Below are 19,430 nucleotides of genomic sequence, written 5' to 3'. Positions count from 1 at the left end.
AACACCTTAGAATATGTGTATTTCACTGAACATAAATTATACCTTAATTTTTTAAAAACTCTTAGTTAATGAAAAGAGAAATTGTTATCAATACAACTGAAGTGTTGTTTTCCCCACTCAGTTCCATTTCCAACCAAGCTCCTCAGCGGTAAGCATGATTCTGAAATTTGTCTCCTTCCCTGGCATTACTTTATATTTGTACTACACATGCACATTGCTATTACAATAGACAGTAGATGTTTAATTTAAAAGTATTTTTGGAACGTGCGTAAGAATGTATTAATAGATTTCTCAAAACATACAAAAAAATACTGAATTAAACCTTTATAGAAATAGAAGTAGTTATATATATTTCTCACAAATCATTCTTCATCGCTCACATTAATTTCATGTTTGTTTTCCTACCGGAGGCCACTTCCTCTCAGACTTAGAAATTAATGAAAGGTTCCAAATTATTTCCAAGGCATCAACATTCACTAGCCAATTATTGACATTTTTAATGATATTCACTAATCTTATGCACTAATCTATTTATGACATTTTTAATAATTGAAATTTCTTGAATTATTCCTAGCTCTTATTAACCCGTGTTTGAGTTTTCTTCCATTCTCACAGAACTGTTGGCCTTTGTACCTGTTTTGTCATGACCTACCTCTTAATTCTCTCAACTTTGTACAAACTCCTCCACACATTATTTTCTTTCTGGACCACCTCATTCTTATACCTAAGGACATTCTGTGTGTGAGTGTCTTGATGAACTATAGATATAATCACTGTAAGATATTAAACATATGACAACAAGTACATACACATTCCCAGTGAAATAATATAGGACTTCCTATACTATAGAACTTCCTTTCTCTCAGTGTATTTATAGCCTACTGAACTTGTCTACTCCGAGCCTTTTATTTCTTTTTTTTTTTTTTAATTTATTTATTTTTGGGACAGAGAGAGACAGAGCATGAACGGGGGAGGGGCAGAGAGAGAGGGAGACACAGAGTCGGAAACAGGCTCCAGGCTCCGAGCCATCAGCCCAGAGCCTGACGCGGGGCTCAAACTCACGGACCACGAGATCGTGACCTGGCTGAAGTCGGACGCTTAACCGACTGCGCCACCCAGGCGCCCCATTCCGAGCCTTTTATTTCTAACTAATGGTAAGAGTTTCCTTTTCTTTCCATTCTCCTATTAGCTGCATATCAGTCGTATCAGCAAAGGCTGGGATGTTGATAGTTGACACTGAGAAGGGTTTTGTATTCAGTATGTCCATTAGTATTGTCATCAATTCCATTAGGTAAGTAAGTGTAATTGTACACTGTTTACTCTATATTCTAATGAAATTTATAATTGGCACCTGAAACTTAACTTCTTAGAAAACTGAGCTCCTCATGTTTTCCCCACAAACCAGCCTTGTCTCTATCTTTTCCATCTCAGTCAATGGTAACCAGGTTATTCCAGGTGATCAAGCCAAAAATCTGGAGTAATTAGTGAAATTTTCCTTTCTCTCATGCCTCACTTCTAATCTATTAAATTCCATTTGCTCTAACTTCAAAGTATAATTAGAATGTGACAATTTCTCATCACCCTCACTGCTGCCATAATCATGTGTCTGGATTATTATTCCAGTCTCTAAATGGGCCATGTCTCTTCTCTTAACCTCTTCAGTCTGCTTTTTCCCGAGTTATCTTCTGCTTGACATCAGTTTCCATTCAGTGTAGTTGCTTTCTTGAAGTCCTGGCAATACTCAAGAGCCCTGTATCATTGGCCTCATTTTTTCTCTTTGTTTCCACCAAATTTACTATTTTCCAACCATACTGATCTATTCAATATTTCTGAATCTTGCCAGGCATACTTATATTCTAGGACCTTTGCAGATGAGTGCCTTCTGAAATATCTGCAAGGTTTACTTTCTCACTTCCTTCAAATTTTTACTTTTCTGCTCAGGGAGTCCTTTCATGGCCATCTTACTAGATAATGAACACCTCATCCCTACGACTGTTTTCTATCCAGTATCTTCAATTCAGTTTTCCCATAGCATGCAGTGATGGAACCAATGCTTTATTATTTATCATGTGTTAATATCTTAAACAATTAAAATATAAACTTCATGAAAACCACGTTTTCTTTTGTTCATAGCTTTCTTCCAGATGTTTAGGATAACTCCTGGCACACACTAAGTACTCAAGAATTGTTCACTGAATTAAGTAGAGAGTATTAACTACATTTTCAACTTCAGCATCTGTACAAATATTTTGTTGATAGCATATATGAAAAATTCAAGTATATAAAAGATTTGGGAGACCTATTCAGAGATGGTTCAAATTTCATTTGCATTTACAAGGCAGAGAATGTGATAGAAGGCCATTCCCAGTCATAGTGTGCTCTAACACACATCCATAGCGTGCTCTGGAAAGATTGTGATAAGGCATAAGAAATGTCAGGAAGTGGGGTCAGAAATGACTCCTGGGAAGATTCTGAATGATCTTGAATTCTCTGTTAAATATCTTGAACATTACCGTAGACAGTATAAGAAACCATACAGCGCTCCTTGGCCTTTCGGCTAAGATCAAGTGTAGTATCTGTTCTTATCAGAAACTATACAAATGTTTTGGTTGAGTAACATGATTTGTTACATACATTTTAGAAAGAGAATATTTGTGAGAAAGGTGTGGAAAGTGCATTTTAGAGATAACAAGAAAATGGAAGACATATAAGAAATTCATTGCAATTATCTAGCCAATGGAAGATAAACTGGTGCAGAAGCAATGGATTGAAGGTTAGAAGGAAGAAGCTACAAGTATGAAGTCCTTCAGGAAGTTTGGTGATGAGTGAAAGGAGAAATGCATAATGTAGCCAGTGTGGGTGGCACAGAATGATGACATGGGACCTGTAGACTGAAGAATTGAGGATCCTGTAGACTAAGCAAAGGAGCAAGTACAAATGAAGCAAATAAAACTTTAAGAGGAGAAGGGGATAGACATATAGGTAAGTTCTTAGGGGTTGGGAGAGGAGCAGATGGACTCATGTCTTATAATGAAGGAACCCATAGAACAGTTACTGGGAGAGTCACAGAAATCAACAAGCATGGTTGTCTGGTTTCTATGGTCTCAAAAACTGAAAGCAATAAGAGCAGAAGCTGTTGCTGCTGAAGGCAAGTAGTCCTGGTTGTTAAGTGAAATGAAAGCATTTACTAAATATCAACCAAGTGTCAGACCAACTAAAGTGGCAGATATGCAACAATGAAAAGTCCGATTTCTTCTTCTCCAGAGGACAAAGTTACTTAAATGATTTCAAAAACAAAAACAAAAACAAAACAAACAAACAAACAAAAGATGATTGATAGGCAGCAGAAAAAGAGTCATAAAAATCTGAAATGGAGCACCTGGGTGGCTCAGTCAGTTGAGCCTCTGACTTCGGCTCAGGTCACAATCTCACAGTCCGTGAGTTTGAGCCCCGCATCGGGCTCTGTGCTGACAGCTCAGAGCCTGGAGCCTACTTCAGATTGTGTCTTCCCCTCTCTCTCTCTGCCCCTCCCCTGTTTGTGCTTTGTCTCTCTCTCAAAAATAAACATTAAAAAAAATTAAAAATCTGAAACAGATGAAAAAATGGCAGTTCCATGAAACATAATCCCATGGGGGAAAAGCTATCTGTGGTTAATACCAAATATTAATAATTGGTCTTCCCTAGTGTTGAGAGTGTAGTCATGTGTGTGGTAAATTTTGCAAAGATTTCTACACAAAATTATTAGGGATTTTACCTTCTTGATACTTAAACATCAATGCTTCAGCAAATCAGAAGACTTGGTTTTCCAAAATGATTCCGTTTCTAATAATTACGTGAGCCTAGGACCTAGCATTTTCTCCAGAAATCTCAAATTGGCAGCACTTGGGCAAGATCCAGTTGTGTTTTGGTTCTGTCAGCAGACACAATATTTTTAAAGAATTTTAATTCGTTACAATCAATATACAAAGAATTCTGAATAAGTAATGAAGCGCTTGGCTTATCTTTAAAAAAAATGGAAGATGTGGCAGCTATAGAGCATGTATATTACATGTCAAAACTGACTGGAGCTGAGTATTGGCTTTTCCCTTCAGGCTAGGCTTGAACTTTCAGGAAGGCTACAGTCCCCACAATACTTTATTTTCCTTAAACCTGGACCTACCTTCAGTACACATGTAATCTGATTGGTTACCACAGCCATTTCATTTTGTGACTTGTGAAAAAGTAGGTGCCATGTAGATACCAATTCACTTTGCATAAATTGTGGCTAATTGTTACAATTTATAATTGGATTCAGCATGACTATTAATATTTTACAGATTCAGAAACTACTGAGACAAGTTAAGACTGTAAATCCTTATTAAAGTTACCGCTAGTTCGTAGGACTGCTGAATTTCCCGTTATATCGCATGGACTTACATACGATAACCATGTTTAGTGGTGGCAAATGGTAAGCAATAAATATAAGGAGTATTATTTTTCATACGTTAATGAAATTTTAATTAACATATCCCAAATGTCACTTTAGGTATTTATTCAAGATGTTTTTGATAAGAAGGGACACTGGTGTGCCTCTAGGAAAAAAATAAATACTTATCATGAACCACTTAACCAGTACATAGCAGAGGTAAGCTGCACAAACACGGAATAATCACTACACATTACAACATCCTCATTTCCTGTTATCATGTTCTAAATCAAGCTAAGTGGAAGTGCTCCTTGGAATATGTGGTACAAATATTGGATGGAGAAACTACTTCTAATCATCATGGCTTCTCAGAATTCAAATCCTTTTCAGGTATTTTAAACCACAGAATTACCATATCGTGGAGGAACTAGGTTTAAATAGTGAGTGATAACCCATTTCAGATATCTGACTGCCTGTACTTCTTGTCTTCCATTTAAGAAGCAAGGTAATATTTTTCACTTATCCTTTTTGTTATTCTACATGCATTATAATATTGTAAAATATAATAACATAGTTCTAAAAAATATTTTTAAAGAAATTAATGTCAGTGTACTTTAAGGTCCTTTGAGAAATTGTTTTAGAGCGTAAGCTACTGATTTAGCTACTTTTCAGTGCTTCTGGGTACAATTAATGTATAGACACCGTAAAATGCTTATTATACTACTCTATCTTATTACGAAGTGCCAAAGTCTTATTTTAAGAGCTAGGTCATCATAATGAGGTTTTTGGAAATCCAGGGTACTGTGTATTTAGGATGTGGACTCCTGGATCACTTCTTTCATGTGTTAATCAGACACAGTAACCCAACATAGCTGCTCTGGAGACCAGAGATAATATTTGCAATGTAACTACTACAATGTCTGGCATATAGCAGGTATTTAGTAACTGCAACAATTTCTATGTTTCTCATTTATCAATATGCTAAAAACATTACTTTAACTCTCAGCATCTACGTTCCAATTTCTTTTATCCCTGGAGAACCAAATGTCTAAGTAAAATTGAAGTAAGCTGTTATAAAATAAATTTATTTCATATTTTAAGAGGCAAAATGATGTTTATAATATTATAAAGCATTATCACTATGAAATGCTTCTAAAATGAACATCCTATGCATCATCTTGTAACAGTAAACAAATATACCTGATATTCTTAGTAAAAATGAGAAATTAATTAGAAATTTAGGCAATGTAAATCCTAGGACAGAGTAATGCCTATATGTACACATTCCCCAGAAGTGCATAGGTAAAGATCACCAGCAAATTTAATACTATTTGAGTAAAACAAAATCTTACTCTTTAAAAATAATCAATTTAATGTGTTGATCTAGACAGTAAGACACTGTTATATATAAACAATGCATTAGAATAATTATTTCACTTTTCAGTTCTTTGTTTAACAAATAGGAAAGTGAAGTTGATATGTAGTCAGCAAACCTTATGGACTAACACATAGTCATGGTATTAGAGATTGAGCTGGAAGGGATTACAGAAATCAGTCTTATTAGCAGTCTCTCTTTTGCTACATATATGAGGTGCAGTGATGTTTAATGATTTATTCAAGCTTCAGCAGCCTGTCTCAGACTGGGAGGCACCCAGACCTCCTTGCACCCATCACAATATTATTTCCACCTGCTACTTCTCATGAAGGAGCCAGACTGCATGTTTTGATGCACCTGATATCTGTTTAAACATGAGTTTCTCTTCTATTTTACATTTCTGATAGTCCTTGTCCACAAGATTGAGGAAGAGTTATAAATAAATGGCCTGATAGAGTGTACTTATTTTTCATCACTGTATCTTCATGTCTGATATGTTGTATGTAGCAACTAGTCATTGAATGAGTAAGTTAGTAAACTAACCAATTACATATAGGGCAAAAAAAAAAAAAACCCTACTAACTTGCTATACCCAAAAAGGAACTTCGACATTTTAGAAACCAAGATTTCACATTATATTCTGTTAATAAAATTTCTCTTTATAAAGAACTTGTCATATTCATATCCATGTGTTTCTCAAGTGAATCTGCTTTTATCAAAGTTTTCATTAGACTTTCCTAACTGCCTGGAACAAAGCTAAATTAATGTACAATTATTGAGAAAATGTGTAATTTTTCAGGAGAATAAAACTTATTAACTTGCTATATACCTATTTTACAGAACTAAGTAAACATGAAGTTCTTCCTTCTTACCTGCCTTTTGGCTACTGCTCTTGCAAAGCATGTAAGTATAATGACATGTTTATGATTATCTATTCTTATTTAAATATAAGAAGAGTGAATCTTTTATGCAGACGATGGCAAGGGTAGGGAGCAAGAAATAGAGACAAGTGTGTGACTTTTAAAACCTATAATCAGAGGTTTCATTGGCCTTGCCTTATACAAGGTATCAAGGTGGACAAAAACACTTTTTATAAAGTACTCTCCTTATAGGATGAAGGAGATGTCAGCTATAGGTTAAAAGGCATGAACTTCCTCCCATATCTGCTTGAATGTACTGGGGAACATTTTTTGACTCCAAGAACCGCTTCCTAAACGTAAGAAATATATTGAGATGAAACAAGGATACCTTGAAAAGTGTAGGAAAGCCACAGAGAAAATGTAGACTCAAAAACCATCTCTCAAGGAAGAGTCAGAATTTCACTATTCTTGGTTACAGTAGTTCAGAATCTGTTTAGACAGGAAACAGTGATGTGTTAAAGAGTGGTTCTCTTTGAAAATCACTGCCAAATAACTTACTGCAAAATAATCCCTTAACTTCTCAAGGCATCGTATTCTTCCAGTGAGAATATAGTAAATATACCACAAAATGATACAGTGGACTAGATATGTCATGTCAATGAAGTGCTTTGAAAACACACACGTGGAATCTACTAAATTCCTCAGAAGTAACTGATTTTTTCCTTTCCCTTCTACCCCCACTGTCAATCCCTCTTCCATACCCAATATCTCCCTCCCCACAACTGCACCATACGTTAAGGGGATCAGAATTCTCTGCATCCTCTGTTTCCTATCTCACATATATATCTTGAAGAGTTTTTTGTTATTTCTTAAATTCAAAGCCAATTCGGGAGCAAAATTAGGGTAAGAATTCCATTTAGGTAAATAGAAAAAAATAATCATAATAACACTTCAATGAGCAATCTTACACCAAGTTTGATTATTTCTTCTGCCTATAATCTACTAGTCTTAGCCACACTTCTCCCTTTCTCTCTAAGTCAGTAATTGTCCTCAAACTTTCCTTTAAGATTAATTAAATCTAGGGGCGCCTGGGTGGCGCAGTCGGTTAAGCGTCCGACTTCAGCTCAGGTCACGATCTCGCCGTCCGTGAGCTCTAGCCCCGCGTCAGGCTCTGGGCTGATGGCTGGGAGCCTGGAGCCTGTTTCCGATTCTGTGTCTCCCTCTCTCTCTGCCCCTCCCCCGTTCATGCTCTGTCTCTCTCTGTCCCAAAAATAAATAAAAAACGTTGAAAAAAAATTAAAAAAAAAAAGATTAATTAAATCTAGAAATCAACATAAACTAAATAAAATATAATATCATGGTGTTATAACATTTTAATATTCTGTAGCACATCTACATTTGTATTTTAGGCTGTGACAGGATTAATACTTAAAAACCAAGAACCCAATCATTTCCTAAAAGTAAGAAATATGTTAAGCCATAACAATGACTTATTTGATGTATAAAATGATTTATCTATTAATATTATGGGAAACATCCCACTAAACCCTAAGCATTCCCAGAAATGGATTTCTAGAAGCTCCATATCCCCAAAACAAGAACAACAACAAGACAGATTTTCACTTTAAAATAACCAATAAAACTGAAATTTGTTTTTTTTTTTAATGCAAAAGATGGAACATCACTCCTCCAGTGAGGTAAGACACTTTAATAAAACATAAAATCCTTTCACCTAGTCAAAACATAAATGCACTGAACTTGTAAGTATTTACAATATTTTTTTTACCAATAAGACTACAACTATAGTGCCAGAAAAAAAATTGGAAGTGCAACCATAAAAAAAAAAAAAAAAAAAAAAAAAAAGAGATGAATAAAGACCAAGACCAAAGCTCTATAAATTCTAACTACCAAGATTAAATTTCTGGGTTTTTCCTAAGTTGTCTCAATATTAATGATATTCGCTCAGAAGTCACGATAAACACTGTATATTTTGTGAATCCACTTTATGTTTCTGCAATAAAGACTCATGTTTTTCTGGATCCATATTAAGTGCTAATTTCCAAATGACTCTATCCATAGGTGCATAACAGGTGTCCACAGAATTTTCAATGTTACTAAAGGATTTTCTTGTCTCCTGTGATATATTTTGTCTCTTTAAAAAATACCAAAGAAAAAGTAATGAAAATAAAAGAAAATTGGAAATTGTACAGTGAAAATAGAAAATCTTCTCTTTTCTTCTCTGTGGATGATATTTAGGAAAGTTTTTGATTCAGCTATTCATAACTGAAAATAGTGTGGAATGAGCTCATTATCTGAAATATAGTAAGTTAATTACATACAGGGAGTGAAACTTTGATCAATTTTGTTCTTTAACCTAGGCAGAGACTCAATGTTATCTACCTAATGGTTGTTGATTGACAATTTATTGCTAGTATGAATATAATCTAGGTAAGTAAGTCATATTGTTTTTCTTTTTCGAAGGAATCTACCAGCATCTCCCAAGAAGTAAGTCCTAACTTAAATTACATATAATTTTACTTTTGTATTTAATCAACACTATAAAAGAAGTTATTTGTTCTGTAGAAATTTAAACAGGAAAAGAAAGTGTTCATTCATCCCAGTAAGGTAAAGTTTAATTTTTTAATCTATTACTCCTGATTGATGAGGTATCTTTTTCTCTCAAACATAGGTCATTTTCTCATTAACTCAAAATGAGTATTATTTTTAATTATAATTGTAAAAATGGCGAGGCTTTCCATTGCTTTACCAAAATGCTGTGGACTAACATGAAAGGGATAGTAGGAAAAGATTTGTGGGCTAGAACGTGCAAGACATGCTATTAAAGCAGAATATCTTTGAGTTTCTTTTTAATGGTCCATCATCTTTACCTTTCTTCCCTAATTCTGTACACTTTGTTTACAAAGTTGATTTTTCTTGATATCACATTATGACCAAGAATATTATACTTCATTTCAGTAAATGCGATCTTTCTTGGTATTATTTTCTTTTTGGGGGGAGACATTTGTCCCACATCCTGTGAAGTATATATTGATTTCACATCTGTAGGACAATGTGAAGCAAAAATATTATATTATTTTGAAAAAAAAAAACATTGACATTAACCTAGATTTGGAAAACATATTCCAAGTGAATGAAATTTGAAAACCAAGATTTTTTAAAAGAATGACACTAAAATTGCACCCTCTTATCCTAATTCTACCAATAATTAAATTGGAGGAAATATATTTTTGCATGGATCAACTAATACACTGATTTCCACATTCTGTGAGGAATGGAGGACTTATCTTTTAATGGTTTTCATTCCTAAAAGCTTCAAACTTAACATTCGCCTTTCTCTTTTTTTTTTTTTTTAAACTATTCTCTCTTCTTTAAATGTTTGTTTGTTTATTTTTGAGAGAGAGTGTGTGTGAGTGGCGGGGGGCGGGGGGGGCAGGAGAGAGGGACAGAGGATCTAAAGTGGGCTCTGCACTGACAGCAGCGAGCCTGATGTGGGGCTCGAAACCACAACCCATGACATCATGACCTGAACCGAAGTTGGACACTCAACCGACTGAGCCACCCAGGCACCCCTAACATTTTCTTTTTTAAAAGCTATTTCCTATTGTAATATTTTCTTGAAATTGACTCATTTAAACTTAAATGAATTTACTATAGAAGCATATATATATTTACTTCCAAGACAAATGTTAGTTGACCTGATATATTTTTTACAATTCAGAATGAAATAAATAGTGACTACTAAAATGAAAAAAAAAAGTTTATCCATGCATTGCCTAAATTAATCTTGTGTGTTCATTCATTCTTTTGGCCAATTTACTGAACAAGAACTATGTCTCAAACACTAGTTTAGTCTGTAGGGATACAATAATAAATAGAACATTCTCTGGAGATACAATACATACAATAAATATGACAATAAATACTGCTGATTGTATGTTTGTCACCAAATGGGAAATTCTAATATAATTCATACAAAACCCATACAATTAAAATGAATCTATTTAACATTTCTTTTTATGGAAGAGGAATTTTTCCCTTTATGATCAGGATAAAATGTTTATAAACAATGCTGTGGAGATAAAAAATATAATTATTTTTCTTCTCTCTTCAAGGAAATCACAAGAAACATAAATGAATTGGGAATATCTGTAAGTATCCTCTTTTAATAAAACTGGAAAGAGATATATAAGTTCTTAAAAATGACAATTTTTCCCTGCTCACCTTAGTAGTATCCACCTAAATTGGTCCATATTCTTTTGAGACACTTCCATTTAATCACAAGATGATTTTTATCTCTTCCACTTGTTTTCCAAAGGTGATTAATAATGAGCAACCATGAACCTGGTTTTATTGCTGTTATGTTAATCCTTTTAACTTATCATATTAATGACCATCTAGGTGATATGAAAAATATCCCCAATAACTACTAATATTCAAGAATAATCCTGAGGATTTCTTATGGTGGCTGGATTTTGATATTTATTATTATCTTTCAAGGAATATTCTAGCAGGTCATCTAGTGAAGTAAGAGCCCTTTTCTTTTAACATCAAATAGCAAGTTCATCAAGAAATACCAGATTTCCAGCAAAGTGTGCATTAACTTATTAAAGTCACAAATAGGGTAAACAATGGAGAAATCACTTACCCAAATGGATTGAAAGTGGCTATCTACACCACAATGTACATTGGTGCCTTTCATAGAGGCATCAGATATCTGACTCCAGAGAAAAGTGCATTTTAAATCAAGCTCGTGTCACATCAAGAGCCTACCATTTGCCTTCAACATAGTTTTATCCTGAAAAGCCTCTCAATATTGCTTAGTGCAGTAGTTCTCAAAGTGTTACTTCTCAACTAGCAGCATCAGAATCGCCCAGGCATTGTTCTGATATACTTTAAATTTGAGAACCTCTTGTCTAAAGGGGGTGATTAAGGGAAGGCATTAAGATGTGTGGGTCACTGGTTTCAGAAATAACTCATATGGTAGAAATATCCAAGCAAAAAGCATAATGTGAAAACATGCCCGGGAAAATAAGAGGCCTAGTTGTGGCCCTGAGCCCTGTGGCCTGAGGCCCATCCTGAAATCTTTCTACATATGTCTAGGAAGCATGTTTTACTCTTTCCTAAACTGCAAATGGGTAACTCAAATGGAGAGCCAATGGTCACTTATAAATAACTTTATATCTTCCAGAAAGAATGTGTAGGATTTACTTTGCCACACACCTCACTAGGCCTACTTTGCAATTTTCATTTTTTTTTTGTCACTTACATTCATTCTAGGGCCTTGATATTGTATGAATAATGTAGAATTGTTGAAAATTTTGAAACGAAACATACTTTCAGTTGCATGCTATGAGTTTGACACAAAGCAAGGGCTCTGATGATGAATGTTTTAATTTATTGAATTCATGATACAAACGGTATATTTCTCAGTAGCGGTGGCATGGGCCCCAAATATTCCAATAAATTGACCCTTACCACTCTAGTACAACTCTAAGGTGAAGTCATGCAGTTACAGTAGTTCTTCTCTTCTTCCCCTAAGGAGTCTGCTGAAGTTCTCACAGAGGTAAGCAACGTTCATTCAAACAAAATGGATTTATGTCACTTAGCAATGTTTTCTTTTTGTGAATTTTTATAGCAAGTGCTTTTGTTTTCCTAACAGAAAGCTAAGCCCACTGTGGAAAAGAAGATCTACCTACAGCAACTGGTAAATTTCTCATACAAATCACAGTTTCAACCATCTAACTACGGCTATGTCTTCTCCCAAATGTTCACATAACTCATTATATACCGATCAGATATTTACCCTCAAATTTATAGTAGGCATTTTTTTTTCTATTTTTGTTACTTTAATTTCTGGCTGCTATCTTGTCAAATTTGTGAATGTGTTTTAAGAAAAATAAGTGTTGAACAATTATCCGGCCGATGTTGAAAGAGTTACAAACCTCGAAGATTAGTTTCAAGTTTAAATGATGGAAGTTAGATACCAGCATAATTGAAGTATGACATTATTGCCCACTCAACTTTTGACAATGGCATCATAGATAGATATCTCAAGAGTAAAGGTTTCTATGCCATACATCATATAACCCATCCTCTATGAACTAGAAAAGTTTGCCATAGGCACAAGGGAAGAGCGCACACTTTGGAGTTCAGCAATTTGTGTTCCATTCATAATTTCTCAAATTATTACTTAATTTCTCCAAGCTATAGTTTCTTCAACTATAAGTGAAGATAGTCATATTGACCCTGCAGAATAATATTAGATGATATGTACATGAATTATGTTTAAAAATGTTTGGAACACAGTAGATGCATCTAAAAAAGTGGTAAATATTGTTATCATATCGCTATACAGAATAGACATTCCTTCTAAACTTTTTTTAAACAGAAATAGTCTTTCTTTGAACACTAAAAATGGCACCCTCCAAATAAACCTTCCCTTTTTAGGAAACTGTAATTACTGTAAAGGCCATTCTTATACTTTGTTAAAAATGCTTCCAGTAGCTTTCTGCCTTGTACCACTCTTAATGTTGTGGATTTATCCAATAATTATACTCAGGCAATTCTACCAAATGATATTTTATATACCCATTTACTTTCAATCTCTATGAAATGAAAATTTTAAGGAAAGATACTATTGTCATTTCATATTTAATCTCTAAAAAAAAATCTTTAGAGTCAGATCAAAGGCTTTGGCATTTACTAGAATTTTTATTGAGCAGGATAGACATAGTTAAATGATAGATAGATATAGATGATAGATATTTCATTTTACCTTATTTATATTATATTCTTATAAATAGTAGGTACTATGAAAACTGCTATATATTTTACCAGCTATAATCCTGCATGGTAAGTAATGCTCAGAGAGATTAAGCAATATGATCAGGGTCATGGATTCCAGGGACCAGGATCAAGGGAATTAAACTTCAGTTCTATCTGACTGCAGACCAGAATTTTTATACACATGGGAAAGAAATGACAGACACTTACCTTTAATTCAAAAAAATGTCTTTTTCTTTCCTTATGCATTTGTTCTTTTCACACAAGGTATTGTTCTGGAGGCCTTAATTAAACAGATGATTTCTTTAATTCTGCAATTTACTACAAATGTAAACACAGTTACAACAAGTTTTAAGTGACTAGATTATTCTTTTGTTAGGTAAATTTGCCACCATTTACAAATTATCTGTGTAATTTGGTTCTGTGGAGACCTGCTTTGACTCATGGAGGAGGTTCAATATTGGACTTATTATTGGACTCAATATTGATCATTTTCCTTCTTTCTAGGACAAAATCAACCAATTTTATCGGAATTTGAACTTCCTCCAATATCTCCAAGCTCTTCATCAACCTCAGATTGTTATGAACCCATGGGATCAGATTGAGAGAATGGCCTATTCCTTTATTCCCACTGTGGTAAGTGCTGCTTTTTTGATTTACTGTTTTTCTTTTTTATTTGCTTTTATTTTTGTTTTTGGTAAGGGATGAGATCAGGATAAAGATATGTAAAATAGCTAGATACCCAACAAGTTCTGAGAACACAGAACAATAAAATATTATAGTCCAGAAATTAAATTACAAACAATACAGTCCAAATTGTAGTAACATATACAATTGTAACCATAATGAAAAATAAGTAATTTCATTTAAATTTAGTATCCATGTCCTTAATGTTTGCTCATATATCATTTTTCTTGGTTCCTCAAACAATTCTTTAATGTAGGAGAGAGATAGATTATCATTATCTTTATGTAGCAAAAAAGACAATAATGTAAGAAAATGCAGGGAAGTGAAGTAACTTGCCCAAGTTCCAAGTACTCTTCCATTTTGTTTTATAAAACAGTTTTGTATTAAGGAGCTTTTCTTCATTTCAAAAATAAATAACGAAATCTCCCTTGGCCTTTTTCTTTTTAATATACATATATACAGAACAGAGAACAGCTCTCCACCAGTGAGGTAAGGCATTTTACTATAAAGATAATATCTCAGTAACTAGCAAGATATTAGACACTTAATATGCACTGCCCTAAACAGTCTTTGTTCCAGTTTTCTTAAGCAATAAATTTAGACTTACAGAATATGGGAGAATTGGCACTTCAGATCTCCATGAAAAATTTGGGGAGGGCAGAAAAAAAATGTACACACCCAAAGATAATGAAGATTAGATTTGTGCTAGGAGACTTTATTTTAATACTACTACTTTTTTAAAGGTCACTCATTAATACTGCTACCACACCAAGAGATCTGGTGTATATCTTAAAATTTGCAAATGAAGTGGGAGCAATCCAAAGTATCATTCTCGATAAGGACTCTTGTTCATTCCGATCTATACAAAGTGTTATTTTCCAAATGTCTTCCTGCATACCACAAATGACTAAAGTCATTTTCATATCATCCAAGAAATAGCCTAGTTTTGTCTTGCTTATTTTGTCTCTGAGAATGAATAAAAGTCCAAAAAAGAAACGAAAATATAACAATTTTTAAAATAAGATTAAAATGTGTAATTTAAGAAATTTTAAAGGAATCTGGCGGCTTATCTCAGGAAATAAATCAAAACCATTTATACTAAATATATTTAAGAAATTATTTTTTATTTTGTTATGGCTATACAATAAGTATTATTTATTTTATATTTACATAGGCAGGAAAATAATGTAGTTATGCATACCAGTCAGATAAGATTTATTTATCTATTTGTTGTTTCATTAATGAGATATGTCATTCATCATTCGTTTAAGAAATATAGGGGCACCTGGGTGGCTTAGTTGGTTAAGCTCCAGACTCTGGCTCAGGTTATGATCTCACAGTTCATGGGTTCAAGCCCCACACCTGGCTCTGTGCTGACAGCTGAGAGCCTGGAGCCTGCTGCAGATTCCTTGTCACCCTCTCTCTCTGTTCCTCCCCTGCTCTCTCAAAAGTAAATAAACATTAAAAAACAAATTTTTAAATGTATATATATTTACGTGATCTTAGATCTTAGATCTTACGTGATCTTAGATCTTAGGTATGTAACCACGATTAAAAGAATCAATAAAAATAAGTTTAATTATATTCTTCCTCTTTATGAAAGAGGAGTTTTTTCCCTATATATTCAAGAGTAAATTATGTATAATCAATACAGTGGGAATAAAGTATCTAATTCTTTTTTTATTTCTTTAAGGAAACCTCAGGGAAGACTGTTGATATGGTAAGTATTGATACTATATAAAGCTATATTTAATTCATATTTTTTCAAAGCTAATATTAAAATAGTAATAATTAGGCCTATATAAAATGCTCTTCTTTTAATGAAACAGAGTGATATTTTTAAGTTACTTAAAAATATAATTTCTCTCTACCTTTTAATGTTGGGTTTCTCAAGTAGCTTAAATTCTTTCTTGCATGTAAACAAGACTCTTCCTTGTGGCATAAATATGCGATTTCCACTGCTTCTTAAAAAAAAAAAACTAGTTTTTATTGTTTTTTTAACTGAAATTTTACTGCAATCCTTTTTCACCTATCGTACTAATATGCTTGTAATATGAGAAAGATCTTTTATTTAATTTTTTTAACATTTATTCATTTTTGAGAGACAGAGTGTGAGTGGGGGAAGGGCAGAGAGAGAGGGAGACACAGAGTCCAAAGCAGGCTCCAGGATCCGAGCTGTCAGCACAGAGCCAGACTGGGGGCTCGAACTCACAGACCGTGAGATCACTACCTGAGCCGAAGTCAGAAGCCCAACCTACTGAGCCATCCACGTGCCCCCAAAAAGATCTTTAATTTCATGAATATTAAGAATATACTGTTAAGGATTTAATTACCTTGGTCCCCAAATTTTGATGATAAGTATAATGATGATCTTATTTCTTAAGAAATCTTCTAGCAGCTCATCTAGTGAGGGAAATGATACTTTTTAAAAAAATTTACTTCATGAGACAAAGAAAGGGGTGGGGAGGGAGGGGAGGGAGACAGAATCCCAAGCAGCCTCCATGCTCTCAGTGCAGAGACCAAGGTGGGTCTCAAACCCACAAATCTTGAGATCATGACCTGAGCTAAAGTCAAGAGTCGGATGCTCAACTGACTGAGCCACCTGGGCACCCCAGGAAATGATACTTTTAGAATGAAACAGCCAAGGGTCACCTGGGTGGCTCAGTCGGTTAAACATCAGTCTTGATGATCTCCTGGTTCCTGGTTTCCAGCCCCACATCAAGCTCTGTGTTGACAGCACAGGACCTGCTTGGAATTCTGCTGTCTCTTGTCTCCCTCTCTTTCTTCCCCTCCCCTGTTCACGCACTCTCTCTCAAAAATAAATAAACATTTTAAAAAATAAAATAAAATAAATAAAACAAAATAAAATAACCTAATAGTTTATTGAGAAATACTGTGCTTCCCTGGTACTGGTTAATTATTTTAAGTAAATTAAGTATTGCTAATTTTTAAACAGAGCCATATCAAAATATCCAATAAGGAAATATTGGCAATAAAGACAAACCTTCATAAGAAATATATACAGACTCAAAATCATTTTAGAGATTTGAAATGAATTATGTACACAGTCAAGTGTTTTGTTCTATCTCATACTTTTGATAATGTATAGCTGAACTCTGGTTCATTGCAAATATGCATTTTTTAAATAAGTCAATGGCAAATCAGGATCTTGCAATTTACCCTGATTCCCTCTCATATTGTTTAGGGGTTGAATATTGGTTTGGGTTATGTATCATGTAAATCACAGGTACAAGAACACCTGCTGTAGTAGAATGAATCAAATCCATGAACATAGTGGGAAAACATCTCAAGAGAAAATGAAGCATGGATTATGGCCCAGAGTCTTGTGACCTGAGGCACAGTCCAACATCTTCTTCCTCAATGCCTCACAAGCATGTGTTACCCTTTCTCTCAAACTCAAGCTTGGGCCCGTGGGCACTAAGAAAAAACAGTAGTCTTTCTGGAAATGGCAAACAGGTTTTGCCACATACCTCCACAGGCCTGCATCATTTTTCTTTCTTCTCTCTCTTTCTCTCTGACTCATTCTCCCTCTATTTAGTTTGCATCTGCCTATACTGTATGAGAATTTGACATTATATGAACAATGTAAATAGAATATCTGAAACAAAATATATTTTCAGCCCAGGATCTTTATGTTGACATAAAGAATGTTCTGATAATGAATATTAAAACTCACTTAAGTCATAATAAAGTCCTATAAAATAGCACTTTGTTTCTTGGCAGCCATGGCTTGGCCTTTAATTATTAAAATAATTAGCTCTAGTTCCCTACTGTAATGACATAGATGAAATTACTGGTGGGCTATCCAAGTAAAGCTGATTCTTATTTTCTTTCCTTAAGGAGTCAACTGAAGTACTCACCAAAGTAAGTAATTTTCATTCAAACCAAATTAACTGAATACCATCCCATTTTTTTTTTTATTTGTCACAGTTTATTTTTGTCATTAACAGAAAATTGAGCTGACTGAAGAAGAAAAGAAGTACCTAACACTTTGGGTAAATTTTCCATACAAACATTTATAACATAACTGGACTAGATGAACATCGCTGAACTCCATTCCTCTCAACAACTGTTTTTAATAAATTCTAATTTCAATAAAACTCTTCCTTATACTCTGTCAAAACTGTTGGAAAAATATTCTCCCATAGAATCAACTGTACCATTGCATTGCATGTATCCACCTAGCCATTATCCTCTGGTTATTCTAAAAACCCACCAACTGTCCATTTTGGAAAAACAGGAAATTATCCTGAAGGGAGATGCCTTTGTGCTTAATTCCCGTTTTAATCCCTATAGTAATCTACAGTCAGGCCCACATAGATGCTTCAAAATAGAACATGGAGGAGGGAAATATATATTAATCATAAAATAGGTGACAGGCTCTCTGCAAATTGCTCTCTATGAATTCATTTACTTCTACAAGGTGACACTCAGATTAATAATTGGTTCAGTGTCACAGATTCTACTAAATCTAATCACACATTCTATGTATATGACTGTAAGGAAACCATGTTTTTCTACTGATCCTGGAAATGCAACCACAATCTGAGAAACTTATTTTAGCAAAGAATATTATCCTCTTGCTTTCTTACAAGTACTTCTTCTTTAAGTATTTTGGGCTTGAAGTCTGAATTAACCAAGAATCTTCTCAATTCTATAGTTCATTCTATGAATGCAAATATAGAAATAACATTTCATGAATTAGCTTTCTTTGGTTTAGGTCTTTTAGTATCATTTAGAATTTACCCAAACAAACCAAGTTTTAGTTTTTTTTTGGTTATGTCCAGGTATGCTCTGGTACATGAAATATTAAGACAATTACTTACATTTTTTCTAGAACAAAATCAACCAATATTATCAGAAGTTCACCCTGCCCCAATATCTCAAGACTGTTCAGCAATATCAGGCAGCATTGAAACCATGGAATCACAATAAGATAAATGCTTACCAAATTACCCCTACTCTGGTAAGTTCTCCCTTTTCATTTTTAATTTAAAAAATGGACTTATCTTTTGTAGTAAAAATAAGCTGAGGAAATGAAATAGAGAAGTAAAATTCCAACAGATTCTATTTAGTAGAAGATAAAACAAAATTAAATATTTCTAGGCTGGAAATTGAATTATAAATGATATGGTGCAAATGCAGCTATAATAAAAATAATTATAGTGATAAATTGCATTTACATTAGATTTAAATTTCTGATGTATTTGCTTATAAAATTTCAATTGATACCTACAGCAGTTTTTAGCGGTAGTTAACAGAGAATACTATTTCCATT

At 33.9% G+C, this 19,430-nt stretch overlaps 1 protein-coding gene and 1 pseudogene across 1 annotated transcript in view; both read left to right on the top strand.

Moving 5' to 3' along the window:
* The window catches only part of LOC122238090 (alpha-S2-casein-like), a 33,440-nt gene that overhangs the window by 11,040 nt on the left and 2,970 nt on the right, over positions 1 to 19,430 (top strand). Inside the window, exons 2-6 of the mRNA XM_042984777.1 lie at positions 13,952 to 14,080; positions 14,594 to 14,620; positions 15,825 to 15,851; positions 17,993 to 18,016; positions 18,990 to 19,118. Of these exons, the coding sequence (XP_042840711.1) occupies positions 13,952 to 14,080; positions 14,594 to 14,620; positions 15,825 to 15,851; positions 17,993 to 18,016; positions 18,990 to 19,118 (336 nt within the window). The remainder of the gene's footprint in view (positions 1 to 13,951; positions 14,081 to 14,593; positions 14,621 to 15,824; positions 15,852 to 17,992; positions 18,017 to 18,989; positions 19,119 to 19,430) is intronic.
* Positions 2,538 to 2,654, top strand: LOC122238296 (annotated as a pseudogene).

The sequence above is a fragment of the Panthera tigris genome, chromosome B1 (genome assembly GCF_018350195.1).
Source record: "Panthera tigris isolate Pti1 chromosome B1, P.tigris_Pti1_mat1.1, whole genome shotgun sequence".
Classification (NCBI taxonomy): Eukaryota; Metazoa; Chordata; class Mammalia; order Carnivora; family Felidae; genus Panthera; species Panthera tigris.
Note: the sequence above shows the minus strand (reverse complement) of the source record. Positions and strands in the feature narration are given on the sequence as shown.